General features: G+C 55.7%; 1 protein-coding gene across 1 annotated transcript; it reads left to right on the forward strand.

Annotated features, from left to right (window-relative positions):
• Window positions 1–7,899: 7,899 nt before the first annotated feature.
• MYCGRDRAFT_94775 (uncharacterized protein) lies at window positions 7,900–9,748 on the forward strand (the record flags this gene model as incomplete). The annotated part of the gene is made up of 4 exons (XM_003850836.1): window positions 7,900–7,913; window positions 8,241–8,522; window positions 8,873–8,912; window positions 9,743–9,748. The coding sequence occupies 4 exons, from the start codon at window positions 7,900–7,902 to the stop codon at window positions 9,746–9,748; spliced, it is 342 nt and encodes a 113-aa protein (XP_003850884.1).
• Window positions 9,749–15,694: the final 5,946 nt, after the last annotated feature.

The raw sequence follows: 15,694 nt of genomic DNA on the forward strand, positions 1-15,694 counted from the left end.
ATTCACAATCATCGCGTATGTTCTACCATAACTGACCCTCTCCCAGGCAAGACTGATGCTGCGTCGGCACAAGACCTGCCAAAGCACAACGCCGAAGCTTACCTCCAATGGCTGGAGGAAAGGGTGAGCAGAATCATAACTTTCGGACGTCTGGCATACGTTTAACACTCTCACAGGCAAGACTGACGCCAAGTCGGATGGGGCATTCGCCAACACGAGGAACAACATCCGCCATCGAAGCTGCGGCGTACCTTCAATTCGCCGCGAACGTTCGGAGTTCTCCTTTGGGTGTGATGGCGACCGAGGAGGCGAACTGGATTGACGCCGCTCGGGCACTGTGCACGCCCTGGCCGCAACAACTACAATACGGGTCCGTTCCGCGGTCTGATGAAGTCAAACTCTGATCACCACCATACCAGCATCGGCGAGAACCGGGCAGCGACGACTCAATCCCGCCCCGAAGGGGCGTGCTCGCCGCGAGGTCCGCCACCGCAACCATCAACAGCAAAGCAACACCTTACACCGCAGGACCTGCGTCAGTGCCACACGACAAGCCGAAGACCGTCATTGCCAGCGCCAGCTCGGCATCATCCGCCAACAAGACTCGTACCTCCTAGAGCACGCCAATCATTTATATATCCACCACCACCACCGCCTGCCAGACAACCCACGGGGACTCGACCGTTGCTCCGCCATACTTTGGCAGCAGAAAGAGAAGACAACAGGTGATGGATCAAAACCCGAACCATCCGCCAGACAAGCACGGGGACTCAACCGTCGCTCCGCCATACCTTGGCAGCGAAAGCTACGGCGGGTGGGGAGAGAGGGCTCGGTGGTTTTGGAGGGAAGAGGACATTCGTTTTTGGGCTTGGAAGCGGACACAATCAAGAGTACGCTCCCACTCCCAAAAACGAACAATGCAGGCAATGGGCATGGCATCGTTACCATCAGCACCAGGCTCGTTCTCAGAACGGGATCAATATACGTGGTCAAACATGGTACACACACCAGGCCCATTCGCAGAATGAGACTCACACACCTGGTCACTCATCGCACGACGCGAACCAGGCTCGTTCTCAGAGCGAGAACCATCCTCCTGGTCATCCGAATTGGCAAACGCAGCTCGCGGTACCCCCTCCACCGCGAGATGAGCCATCGCCGTCACCACGAGGATGAACCAGATACCAACTGCGGCGAGTCCTACTCGCCTGCAAACCAAGACAATTTGTCATCTTCCTGCAACGGATGGACAAGAAGACGTGGGGATTTCCGATCACTCCATCCCGCACCACTGCAGATACTTCTCACATCAGCGAACATGCCGATTTCCGCTCATTCATTCCCGCACCACTACAATTACTTCTCACATCAGCGAACATGGAGCAAGGAGCATTGGTGTTGCAGCCAGCGAGGGGCCGGTTTCTGCAGATCGGTCGACCTCGTGAGAAGGAGGTACGGCACTGGCAGTTCGCTGCAGCGCTGTCTGGTCCCAAGGCGGTAGACACACTGCTCATCACACCATGGGCAACAAGATCTCTCGTAATATCAGGAGGAATGTGATGAGACCCCTATATGGCACTCAATACTGCTGTACGTCCAAGGGACGCAAGCTCCTGCGGCGGGATGGAACGTCCAAGTCTTCCCTCGTTCGTCGAAATGCACTAACTCGACAATCGCGAGTGAAGACCAGTGCCTCCTTCGCCCCATCGAAGCTCAGGCTCTCGACAATGGAATTCACTTGCCCTGAGACGCAATCGCCAAGCGGCTCGCCCAAAGTCTGAGCGGTCAAGGCGTGAAGCAGCACCTCCACAACGTGGGCGACGGGCCGGAAAACGCTGCAACAGCTTCAAGGACCTAAACCCCGAGCTATGCCGCATTTACAGGACACGCATCTGGCTTTCTGCTATCGAGTCAGCCTATAGGCGGGATTGGTTTCGGCGCGGTGCCACCATACAATCCATGAGCCCCCAACAGCGCATGCACCATGTGGTGCGGCGAAGACACAAACTTCTGCATCTTGTTTCGAAGACGTCAGCGTAAGGGCTGGAATACGACTGGAAGCAGACTCAATCTCTCTGCGAAATGGCTCAGAAAGCTGCTGAGATCCGCGATCGATGGACAGCACCTTCGACTTCAGCGGACGCCATGCTATATTTGCGCTTCACTGTTCAGTGCTGCCACGAGAGAAGAGCTATATCAGAATGAAGGAAATCGGACACCAACTACCTCTTTCCATGTTCATGATTTCAAACAACCGCCCTCGTCGTGTGGCTGGCGCGATAATCGCAGCGTCAAGACCATCGAGCTGTCCGGCATGAGCATCGGTATCGACATTCTCAGCACTGGCTTCTCCCTGGCGTCTGACCGCTCTCTCCAGGAAGCTACGTGCGCTCTCCCCCGCCGTCGCTACGGATGCTATGGCTGTGGGTGTCATTGGTTGCGACATCATCCGCGAGAAGTCTTGCAAGTGATCGAAGAAGCAACGCTAAATCAAGACGGAGAAAAGCTGCGCACTTTAGCTCGTCAACATAGACGGCACTGCGAACGAGAGCCCGTACCACTTGGTCATCGCGAGCTCCACAGCGATCTCCAAGCTGGTGGTTTTGTCGCATTACCACAGGCTACGACACTTGCCCAAACTTTCAAATCATCAATGTCGTTGCTTCCCGGGACCTTCGGCCCGGGTTCAAGATCATGGTCGAGCAGGACTTCCGTATCTGCTATGCAGCAGGTCTTGGCTACGCGCAAGAGATTTTCTCTTCTCCCACACAAGTCATAGCCTCCGCAACCCACTCAGACCGGCTCATGGACCTCCAAGAGGACGAGTATGCGCAACGACATGACCGGCAACCGCTTCGTCGACGAGGAGGCCGTCGCCACAGACCTTGAGCGTTGGAAAGTGGTGGATACTTCGCGTGCTGGACCATGCGTCAGCGAATCCCCAGAAGTTGGCCGCAGGGCCTTTTTTTGAGGTTGAAGGGCAAGCTCGTCGTCATCAATGACTCGTTCGACTGCCGACATCTGGAAGTCAGAGCCGTCCGCTGCTGCGCCGATGGCTCCGGACAGGTGGGTCCATCATGTTTCCTTTTGCAGTGACTGTTCCGTCGGCTCGACATCCTTTGACCGACGTGGCCATCACATATTGCCTGGCTCAGCGAGAAGTAAGTATACGACTTGTGACATTGCCAGTTTGTACTCCACACATCATGCCCCAGAGAATTCACTGGTGGAAAGATGTGGTGTGGACCCCAGGCTGGATTGGCAAGGTTGTCGCCGTCATCGAGGCGTTCTGCTGAGGGAGTTCTGAGCCAGAGCCACCCGCAGCCGCGCTGATGGTGCTGGGCTACCCGGATAAAGCTTCTTTCTTGTGTGGTGAGTGGACCAAAACGTTCCGTCGACTTGGCCATCCTTTGCCGACGTTGCCATAACTTACTTGCTTGGTCTGGGCAGCGCCGAAGAACTTCCTTGGAGCGGGCTCAGTCTGTGCCGTATTCCCTGCCTCAGCGGATCCCCGAATTGTGGGAGGTGGTTCGAATCTCGAAGTCGAAGAGCGAGGTCGCCGTCATCACCGAGACGTCCTGTTGCGCGCGAACTGACCTCCGAGCAGTCCGAGTGTGCACTGATGGCGCTGGTCGAGCCGAGTTCCGCATTGTACCTTTTGTGGTGAGTGGATCAAAGTCTCAACCAGTCCAACGCTACCGACACCTACTTGTCTGCTTTGGCTAGCATCGGCAGGAAACTGGAACTCGCGAGGAATACTGCGTCAGAATGTCGTGGCTGCTGTGCTTCTGCAGGATTCCTGCGTGCAAACTTGGCGGCGGGCTTCTCCGTCTGGCAAGGAGCATGACGGAATTCGCAGACAGACAATGTCGGCGAGTCGTGCTCGCGCGCTTGAAGTGTTTTGCCGGGGTCCGTACTGGAGGATCTTGGAAAATGATGTCAAAAGACCGTACCGGCCGTTTCGGAGCGTCTTGCTTGACTGTTGCTCGGAGGTCGAATTTTCGTGGTAGCCCGATCAACGCAAATCTCGTCAGGTTTACCAGTGCCGGGCGTTGATCAGGGTCATTCATGTCAGCCGTGCGCTTGTCACAACGTTCAGTCACCGGCTATTGGATTCACATGGAAACGCTCCAGCTTCCGCGTCATGCGACCGTTGGCCGTCCCATTTTCCTGGTTCAGAGGCTCCGCCCTTGGCCCAAGGTTTAACAGCACACAGCATCGGGTGCTTCTCCGCTGGACTTCGACGACAGATGCTCTCTCGACCTCTCGGCCAAGGACCTGTCATTTCCAAGATCGACATCCGCACAAAATCCTTCGTCTAGCAAAAAGCCCGAAATCCGCCGCTTTGACCGTTGACGACAGTCTCCTCCGCAATGTTGCCACTCCTGCGAGATTTCGGAACACAGCACCGATGGCTCTGCTCGGACGCTGACGTACCTGGTCGATGACTCTACCACGCTCTTTCTATCTCGGCGATCTTCTGCTGGAGTTGCATATGATTCGTTGTCACGTCCCGCTTCCTGGCTGGGCTGATCTATCTCCTGCACTCGGCCGGGCGTCAGGATCATCTCACGAGCGAACCATGCCTTGAAGCTCCGAATATGGAAGTACGCGGTATCGAACGCTTGAGCAATGGATGGACTCGTAGCAGTTTGACTCAAACGCCGACCCGCCATTGCTTTCCTTACTAGAAGCTGTCTGCTCCACACAAGTACATCACGGCTCGAACGCCAGGCCGAATGGAAACAACGCTATCTCCCTGCAAACCTACATCAAGAAACCCTCGCAAAATCGCGAGGCCTGCTGGTATCGGCTCCAGCTAGGAGGTTTTGTCACAACGAGATTTTACCCGCCGCTTCCAATGGTTTCCAGGAGAACTAGCGAGGCGTGAATGGACGATCTTCTGTGTCGCTCTGAAACATGCTTCTCCCTTCCAGCAACTCCATCAAGACAGTGCCAGCTCCGAAGATAGCCGCCGCTGTCAAAGCCCGCAAGACGATTGCCTCGTGCTGCCCAGTCTGGATTGGAACGACTGGTCTCGCGGAGCAACTTTTGACATAGTTCACAACTACTAGGACTGTCCTGCCACTCCACGATTAGCAACGGTGGGAGAAGGATCGGAGCGGTCAGTGCCAGCTACCGATGATGTCAAGTTTCCTCGAGTTCTTGCACGTCACAGCGTCCTTCTCGCCATAGAATCCTGCTGCTTCGGCCAGGGACGGCGGAAAGTGGGCTGTTTTCATCAGAGCCCACAGCAACAATTGCCTGCCGCCAACTTCTGATACAAGGCGCTTTCTAAGATTGTGGGCAGTGGCAAGCCAAGGAGCATGTGGTCTGTGACAGATCACGCAGCATGTCTACCACTCCGTCGGACGCTGGGCGTTGGTCAGGGTCAAATCTTCCCTGACGACTTTCCGAGTTGCGCGGCCTGCCCGCGCATTCCATGTTGTCTTGCACATCTGGTTCTCAGTTATTCGACTTCGTTTGCTGGACCTCAGCTCTGCTCTTGCCGGCAGCATCCGACGACACCTCCGCACCGGCCCTTCGCGGTGTCAGCCTGCATCGACGACTCAGCTCGCCTACGTGCTGGAGTTTTGTGCATTGCCGCTGTCTGCATGTTCTGCGGCCTTCTCTCCTTCAGAGCCTATACAAGCCATTCCTGTCGATACTGGGCGTTGGTCAGGGTCAAAGCGTTGATGGCCGATTTGCTACTGCTCGACTCCCGACTTCAATCTGCTTCCTCAAAACCATGGGTCCGTCTCGACTATCTCTCTCTTCCGAGAAAGCTTTGAGCCCGAATCTCCGCTATTGTCACCGGCAGCATCCATCAGTACAAATGGACGCCGGTGGCGCATTGGATCGACGACTCCACTCGCTATCCGCGGTCCTCGGACATCTCTGCTGTTGATTTTCAGCACTTTTGCACTTCTCTCGCTGGGTCTGGTCCATGAACGCCGAGGTTGCTGCCTCCGGCCGACATTGCATACCATCCATACCTCATTACTACCCAGCATCGATTAGCTGTCGGCACTTTTTCTCACTCCAGTGCCGCATTGAACCGACGACTCCGCACGCCTACCTGCTGGGACCTTTCTGGTCTGGAATTTGTGTATTGCCCCTGGTCTCGGATTCTGGAAGTCCTTTCGTTCCTCGTGACCTGATCTGACGGAGCTATCGCTGCGGCGTACAATCGACGCTGCATACTATCCAGACTTTCTCATTACAACCCCGCATCTGATCCCGAAGATGCCCCCTTTGTTGCAGCAGACAGCATCAAATATTTCCATTGACCGTTGGTCAGGGTCAATACCTTCCTGACTGTCTTTTGACAGCTTGACTACTCGACTTGTGCGGCTGACACCCTCCTTGCGACTTGTTCTGGGCGTTGTTGTGCGGGTCTCGGACGTCTTCCTTCCAAGTCCAACGTTGCTGTCGCCGACAGCATCTTACAGCACGTTCTCGCCGCAGTATCGCATGGGGTGGACGACTCCGCTCGCCTACCTGCTGGAACTCCGTCTGCTGGCTTCGTGCATTGCCGCTGACCTAGGATCTTTGAAGACTGTTAGGCCGCGGTCCGTGAGGACAGGCCCAGAACATTCGCGATTGCTGCCTGGCATCCATCCTCAATGGCGGCGAGAACACCCTCCGGCACGAGCTTCACTGCAGTGCCGCATTGGATCGAGGACTCCGCTCGCCTCCCTGCTGGAGCTTCGTGCATTGCCGCTGACCTCGGCATTCTCGGTTCTACTTGGTCAATTAGCGCGGCCGCTGTTGCTGCATGCAATCGGGGCTGCATACTCTCCATCCCTCCTCATTAATATGAAGCATTTAATCTCCGAGGTCCGCTGTTGTCAACAATATTCTTCAGCACAGAATCCACCGCAGTGCCGCATTGGATCAACGGCTCTGCTCGCCTACCTGCTGGAATTTCGTGCATCGCCGCTGACCTTGGTTCTCGGTCTTGAATGGCATAGCATGTCCGCATCTTGGCCTCTGTTGCGTAAAAGCCGCGCTGCATACCGTCCATATCACCTCATCGCTACCGACCACACCGGTCCGTGAGGCTCTGCGCGACAGAACGCTTGCGCTTTCAGCACTTCTGCGACCTTGGTTAGCGCGATGCACATGCGGTTTCGGAGGGTAAAGAGATGAACTCGTGTGTGGACTGGGCGTCGGGCGTTGGTCAGGACATGGAGGCTCGCTGCGTGTGGGATGATTGCATTTGCGCTTTTGCTATTCTTCCGCCGAGTATATATATCTTGTTGAATCTCCTTCCTCTCGCCCCGGTGTAGGTTTCCGTCTCATATGTCCAATGGCGCCAATCGCTCGTCCTCAAGCACTGTCAGTTTTCTTTCAATGTAGTCTTCTTCCCGTCCCGAAGAACCCATGCTTAAGATCTCCTCACACTGCCCTCGTATCATCTGCCCAGCACGGCCTCACCACCATCACTGCTTTTTTTTCACCTCCACCCTTCTCACCCTCAACTCCTCCTCCACTTGCCGTCTTCTCTTGCCTCGCCACACCTCTCTCAATCCCTCGCCCACCACCACAGCCCTCGCAAACCCAAACAACATCACCAACCCCGCCATTTCCTGCAAAAAAATACTTCTCAGTCCCCGCAAGAATCGCGTCTCGATGATCCCACTCTCCCGGCCCGTAGATCTTCACCAGCATCCAGTACGGCGTATCCTCCGCGGCCGGGCGAGTATTGAGGTTGTGGTATTTGAGGAGGCGCGGGAGGAGCGGACGACGAGGACGCAGTGGCATGGTTGGTTCTTTGTCTGTGAGCCGGATTAGAATGTTGAGAATGGTGTGTGTGGTGTGGGTGGCAGGGGAGGATAAAGGGAGGCGTGGAGGGGTGGTCTTCTTTGTTGTGAAGTTGAGGTTTTCCGAGGTGAGATGGACCTCTGGTTGTGAGCGGTTTGTACGTTCTATTCTCTCGTGTGGTGGCTTTCCTCTACTGCTTTCCCTCGTTCCTGTCGTCGATCGGAGGGTGCGGAGCGGAGTTGTCGTGCACCCGGGGTGGAGACGATGCTGGCGGAAGCACGATGCGGACGATGGGAGAGTGCGGGAGGGAGTCCGGCGCTGTCGGTCGTTCGTCCTCTACCAAAAGAAGGGCGCTGATGCTGCGGTATACGACGATGGAAGCAGGCTGTCTTGTTGATGCTATGGAGAATGTGCTGGAGATGTCCTCGAGTACTGCTCCACACTGCTGGACTCGACATATGACGTTAGTCAAGTCCACTCCTCCCCGATGTTCCGCCGGCGGATAGCCCAAATTCATGTTCAAGTCCAGCGGAATACGACATCGTCTCAACAACAACTCACATCCTCCATACCGCCCTCGTCCTCCGCGCCAACACACCATACCAACAGCACCACCACCATGCACATCATGCAGCGCCCTGCCCTCGAGATCGTTCCGCCGAGATCCGCTCTCCCTCGCCCGCTCCGCAGTGGCGGAACTCCTCCTCCTCCTCCGCCTCCACCGCCTTCGTCGTCTGCTTGAAGCGGCAGCAAGTGTAAGTACTTCTCCATCCCTCCACTTCCCTTTCGGCCATGATAATCGCCACACACCCTCACATTTCAGTCCCAAATCCCACATCCACCCGGCCACAAATGAGCATGGCCCGTCGCAGATGTCCGGAGTAAATCCTCGGCCGCAGTCAGCAACGCAGCGTTGTGGGTACTGACTTGTTGGGCTGCGGCGGCGCGCGGTGGTCGTTGTCGACTGAACAAGCACGACTCCATGAAAGACGTCTGAAGGGCTGCTCGTGAGATGTTGAGAGGGTTGGCTGGGTCTGAACTTCACGATGATCGCAACACGAATCAAGGACGCCCTGAAAGAAGCTCTACTGACATATCAGAACAGGTATTGTAGTCCACAAGAGCTGAAGCGAAGAGCTCCTCGAGTAAGCCTGCCATCCTAAACACATCACGACCCGACCATGATGATTACCATACACCCTCGTCCACGCGTCAAGGCGCAAATTCCCACACCCTTCCTACCGCAGACGAGTATCGCCCGCCGCAGACGTCCGGAGTACACGACAACACGCAGGCGAGCATCAGTCGCGTGGGTGCTGGTGGCTCGGGCATGCAATGGCGCCCTATGGCTTTTATGAATTTCTTCTGATCCTTCGACGGTCTCCAAAGAAGACGTCTGGAGGGGCTGCTCTCGGTGTGCGGAGAGGGTTGGCAAGATCTGAGCTTCATCGACTTCCCGCCTAATACGATGAATGGTTCTTCCTGGGACTCAAGCTGACATCTTCTTCCAGGAATCGCGCCCTCGTTGCTGAATTGGACGACCATCTGGTAATGAGCTACCCTTCGCAATCTCCACCCCGCCGTGATGATCGCCACATACTCTCAACATCTCAAAATCCCACACATACCAGACCACAAGAGAGCATTGCCCGTCGCAGAACTTGTGAGGGAGGAAAGCAGTCGAGCATCGGCGGCGTGGGCGCTTATGAACTCGGGCATGCAACGGCGCTCAGAGGCCGACGATGTTAAGCACACCATGTTACCACAGAGAGAAATGCTCTGAACGAGTTCTGAAGGGCTGCTCGTGGGTTGCGGAAGGAGATTGGCTTGATCTGAGCTTCGAACATCTCTCAAACCAATGGAAGCACGTTTCCTGCAGCAACAGGCCTGACAACCTTGTCCAGATATCACACCACCGACGCGCGCGATCTCGTCTCATCTTGGTAAGTCCTCCCTCTCATACACTCCTTCACAGCCATGATGATTGTCCCGAGTTCCTCATACCCACCCAATTCCCACACCATCTCAACCACAAAGAGCGTTTCCCGTTGCGGACTTCAAGAGCCAGGGTACAAAAGGCAGTCGAGCGTCAGTGCAGTGCGTCCTGATGACCCGGGCATGTCAAGGTGGATTGCCAGACACCGGTGCAAGGGCCATGAAAGTAGAAGGAGGACTCTAGATGGAGTCCGAAGGGCTGCTCCTGGGATGTGGAGAATATTGGCCGAGTCTGAGCTGCACGATTCCACCTATTGCACACGTCACACCTGCTCAGCGACTTTTACTGACGCGATTTTGCGCTCCATCCAGGTCACGAGTCCACGCAACCTTCTCCTCCTCGGTGGGTTTTCCCGCCTCCAGTCTCCCTCAAGGTCGTGATGATCGCTACCCATCCTCAAACCTGCAAAAATGCACGGTTCATTCGCCAACCATAAAAGAGCATTGCCCGTCGCAGACCTGGGGAGAGAAGCCCTCGCAGTCGAGCATCAGCGTGTGATATGGTAGCTCAGGCATGCAGCGGTGCGCAAGGGCCGACCAGGAATCTAGTCGTGGAACAGCGACGAAAACATGCTATGAATGGATCACAAGCGCCAAACCAGGTTTGAAGGGCTGCTCGTGGTATGAGGAGAGGATAGGCTGTGTCTGAGCTGGACTTCACGTTGATCATCACACTGGCAAGAGCATCGACGAAGGATCTGGACTGACAGATGCTGTCGCAGAACCCACCCCATCCGGAGAATACGGTAAGAACGTCTCCCACTCTTCCCAGCCCACATCTCCAGCCATGATGATCACCACCGCACTGCACCTGTACATGTCCCACCACCGACCACAAAAGAGCATTGCCCGTCGCAGTCCCACGGAGTGAAGTGGAAGCAGTCGAATGTCGTTTCTGCGGGAGCTGGCATTTCGGGCATGCAAAGGCGGCGCCACAGGGCCGACCAAAGTTAGATTTACAGACGCAACTCCCTGGCGGGTCTGAAGGGCTGCTCGTGGGATGAGGATGGGAGAGCGGTGGCTGAGCTGAACACTATCCGTATTGCTTTGAAGACTTATGGATTGCGGAACGTGTACTGACGAATGCCTTTGCAGGAGGTGTGAAGCCCGTAAAGATGGCGCGAATACGGCAAGGAAGTCCAGTATGGTAATGCCTTCCCAGAATGAGATCACCTCCACAAAATCCATATCTTCGTCGTCCAAGAGAATGAGGACGGCGACGTTCAGACCGCAAAGTCTTCTACACGGGTTCTTCACTTCCTCCTGCACTCTGCCGTACCGTTATGTCTTGTTCGCAGCCTTCTACACGGCGTAAGTCGTAGTGTGTGTGCAAAGCTTGGATTCTGACGGTGTCTCCCATGCGGCGGTGAAATCAGAGTGCTGAAATGCCTCCATGCCTATCTTCGCTATGGCCCGAGGCGAGGCTATGATGTGTGTGTAGCCTGTGGTCCCAACTGATGAGCGTCATCGTCAGTCAGGAGTCCAAGGTCGCAAGTGAAGATTGACGAGCGATGGAGGCAATCAATCGAGTGAACGCAACACCGCAGCTTAGATAGCCGCAACGGCGCAAGAGTCAGGCGCATTCATTATTGAGCACCGAAATCGCAACTCGAGTCTCGAGAACCAGCCTCCAGCGAGGTTGTTCGGGCTTTCTTCACATCACACCCTAACAAAGCCCGCCGGAAGTAATTCTGGTCAGGCCGAAGAATACCGGAAGCCTCGGCGGTGGCAGCATAGATGCCAGCGCCGCTTCAATTCAAGCTGGCGGACGACAAAGCGGTCAGCAAGAGCAATGGTCGACAGCCACACTCACTCAGCGAGTGTCCTCGGGCGACCTTGTTTCAGACGACATATTCAATCCCAGCAATGCCGCCAGAGAAGCCAATTGCCATCCTCCTGCGTGCAACAGACCAACACCTCGCCGATGCGAATCGATAATGCGTCCAGACCACAGTCCGAGGGCTGGAGTACTCAAACATATGCACTACTCCCGGGACACCTCCGCCATCACCCAATTCAACCCGCAGAGTTGTCCACGATCCACTGGCTGAGAGTCTCGTGGCGCCGAGTCCATCTCCATGCCCAAGCCCTCGGAACCGCCTCACCAGAATCTCGGGAGTATAACCCAAAGGCGTCATAGCCTCACATCAGAGACGACGCCCAGCCACCGCCGAAGGAAAGAAAGTAGTTGCCCAAAAAGAGCCATGCGATTCTCCACATTCGATTGCGGCGGCCAACCTCGGATTTTAGAGCATTGTAGCGGCTCCATCATCACCCAGTGCGATACATCCAAGTCATCTTTCATGCCATGGCAATGGCAGTCGTTAAGACCAAGCGAGAGGGTCTGCAGCGAATATCGATGCACATCAAGTGAGACGAAAGCTTGCGGCAGGAAGGTCTGCCATACTAGTCGCCTCCGCTGGACAAAGGTCCCTTGGCGCAGCACTATGCTCGCCGCAAAGGATCGCCGGAGAGACGTCTGCATCTGATCCCGTCCCCCAGATGGCTGCAGTGGTTCAGCGAGGCGGATACGATCACCCCATCAACGGCACTTGAAACCAGTCATTGATACCCAGACTGGGAACCGCAGCGGACGTCGATGCCAAACAGTCCCTGCGAAGATACGTAGGAGTAAGATATACTGGCCGAAGGTTTCACCGCCAAGGAGTCTGAGCTCCACGATCCTGCTCTTCGAGGGAAGTATGAAGCCCTGCACTGACACCGACGTACTCACATCCGTGGTCACCATCGTTGAGACTTCGGAGAAGGCAGCATTCAATCAGACTGTCTCGTCTCCGATTTCCTTGGACTCCAAACCCAACCATGTCCCCTCGTCTTCGAGGCAAATACATCTGGACCCGCCTCCGCTCCTCTGAACCCGTCGAGACATCCCTACACCTTCACCATCCCACAGCAACTCTGCTCGTATGCCGAATCCGACCCGATAGTCTCACATCCCCCACACCAAGCATCCTATCCTAAACAGCGCACTGACCGTTCAAAGCTCATCGCACCTCTTCTTGCCTTGAGCACCTCGACCTACACACCTGGACATGTCTTCTCGCATTTGCCATTATCGTGTTCAAGAGCTCTGAGAGGCAAGACTCCCGACTTCGAGATATCACCTCACGTCCACAACCACTCTGCTCTGCCAGGGAAGGATGATGCCCCGCACCTGAACTGGCCTTCTCGCATCCGCCATCTCCGACGATGAGTGTTCGAAAAGAGTACCGGCCCACCGAGGCTCATCGCATCTCTTTCCGCCCAGAGGGCCTTGAACTTCGCACATGGACATGTCTTCTCCCATCCGGCATCAATGTGTTCGAGAGCTCTGAGAGGCAGGACCTCGAGATGAGATCTCATGGCCACCGCGATCCTGCTCTGCCGGGGAAGCATAAAGTCCCGGGCCGGGGCTGATCGTGTCACATCCGTGATCACCAAAGACGAGACTTTGAGAAAAGCACCCGCCGTTGAGAGCGAAGTGCAATGCTTCTTCCTCGGAGCACCTGATCCCATACCTGAACATGGCTTTCCGCAGCCGACATGGGTGGATGGCAGAGACCTGGCCGAGCGGCTTCGGACAAAGGTCCTCGAGGACCTGCTCTTTCACGGCGGCACAATACACACCTGGACACCAAGTCGATTCTCTCATCCACCATCACCATTCTTGAGACATTGGAAGGGTACACTCGCGCGGATCGTCCTCAGCAGCATTCATTTCCGACCAACTACTGCGACCTTCATTCGTTCGTACAATCCCAGAACACGTCCGTCCCATCCGGCTCCCATGACACCTCCCCGACCTGCAAGTCGTCTTCCTGCACCAGCACTTCCGACCAAGTCCAAGCACAACGACCCCAAAGATCCAACTCCCAGTCTTCTCCCTTCCCACAAGCGCCGCCGTCGACGGCTGCGAGGACCATGCCTGTACCACTCAAGAGTGATGGGAATTGGAGAAGACCAACACCCTGACCGCAACCACGCAACCCCATCCCAAGTCCCACCACCACCACCACCACCTCAAAGCAAGATCATCGACCATCTCTCTTCCATTCTCCACCGCCGTAGACGGCAGCGAGGCATCTGCCTGAACCACTCAGGAGCAATGATGGCTCAAGAGTGATAGGAAGATGAGACGGTCGGAACGCAGGTCAAAAAGAGAAAAAGAAGAAAAGAGCGAAGTCATCGACCATCTCGTCCGCCAGCATTGCAAGAGCCGGCCAAGAGCAGACTGCGAGCTCGGCCGACTTCAAATCCGGACCGGAAAAGCCTGCGACCATCACCTCCGCGAACATCGCAAGAGTCGACCGAAGTCAGACTGCAAGCTCCGCCAACATTGAATCCAGACCGGCGAGGAAGGTGAAGGAGGTTCATCGTTGGGCACAAGGCTCATCAACGGAAGGCGAGGAGATCGGAGAGAAGGAAAAGCACACGACAAACTGTTAGTACAAAGCTGGAAACCCACCCTATCCCACGGGCGTGAAGAACACGGAGACCGCCCAGCCGCAATTAGCCCCAGATATCCCAACTCTCGCCATGGATCACCGCCCTTCTTCGTCACGTAACTCATGAGCCCCGCAAGATGCTGAACTGCAAGGTCGCCATGAAGTGTGGTACGGTGGACGATATTCGTGCGACCGGCGAGAGACTCCCGAAGGTAGTACTGCAAGCGACCGACGACAAGGCAACATTCCCATCAAGACAAGACTTCTGGAGCGGACATTTCCCGAAGAGCGAACTTTCCCCACTGATGCGGATGTTGAAGTCCACATGTAGCCAAGGTACCATGCGAGAGACTACCAAGAGTAGTGCTGCGGGCGGTTCTCCTGTTTGTTGAAGAACAGGCACATGACTCCACCAGAGCGCGCGGCATGATTACTCCTCGAGGGAGCAAAACCAGCGGCCACGCACTGTCTGGCATTTCATTTCCAAAGGATCCAACCCAACAAAGGGCGAAGAGCAGCAAAAGTTGACATTTCCCGGAGGAGCAGTCTCGTCAAGGCATGGTCGGAAGGCAGCGCCCTGGCACGAGGAGGTAACCCACGCAAACAGGTGATGCATTCAAGCTCTGAGGTTGGCCGCTTGTTGAGAAGCGGGCCAGGTCGATGGGCAAGTGTTGAACAGCTCAAAGTGGACGACCAAGAATCAAGAGCCTTCCGAGGGAATTCTGCAAGATCGAGGAAGCCAGCCGGCACAGGGCTCGCGGCTGAAGGTAAGGAGAGGGTGATGTGACAAAAGGAAAAAGAAGTCCCGAAGGTACGACTTACTGCTGGACTTATCACAAGAGTCTTCCGGAAGAAGTCTGCAAGTGAGGCAGGGACTTACACCGGCCATATGGCGCGCGGATGCCCATGTGAGGGTGTGCGAAGGGTGTGTATATGTGTGCTGGCAGATCTTGCGGCTCTACTCCATGTCGTGGAGGAGTTTTGATGAGAGTGTGATGGCTGCAGTGTTTCGCCTGCTCTGGCCGAGGGTGTATATGAGAGACGACCACGCCGGGACGACTCAAAGGCTCTTCTTGATATGATGTTCGAGGCTCTTTCTTGGATTTCGGATGTCGAAGATGCTGAGACGCAAGGGGTGGTGTGAGGATGTGTATGCGGCGGGAGGATGGTGTTGAAGCGCGGCCCGAGAGGCATGCGTGAAGCAAGGGAGGGTTCGAGAGGAGCCTATGTCAACGTCAGCGGATGTTGCCATCATGAGCAACCTCTTCGGATGATGGTGGACTCACCTGGAATGTCTTGCTTGCTGGAGCCTGGATGTCGAGTGTGAGAGATGCCAAGTTGGCTGTGAGGGGAAGATCTCGGCCAAGGCCAAGCCGGCAGCCGAAGGACCACCGGACCTGCCGCAGAGAGAACAGCGAGGAGGATGTTCTGGCCGCAATGCTGCGACCATGCAAAGAGTGTATGTATGAGAGGCTCTTGTGGAAGAC

The sequence above is a fragment of the Zymoseptoria tritici genome, chromosome 7, assembly GCF_000219625.1.
Source record: "Zymoseptoria tritici IPO323 chromosome 7, whole genome shotgun sequence".
Classification (NCBI taxonomy): Eukaryota; Fungi; Ascomycota; class Dothideomycetes; order Mycosphaerellales; family Mycosphaerellaceae; genus Zymoseptoria; species Zymoseptoria tritici.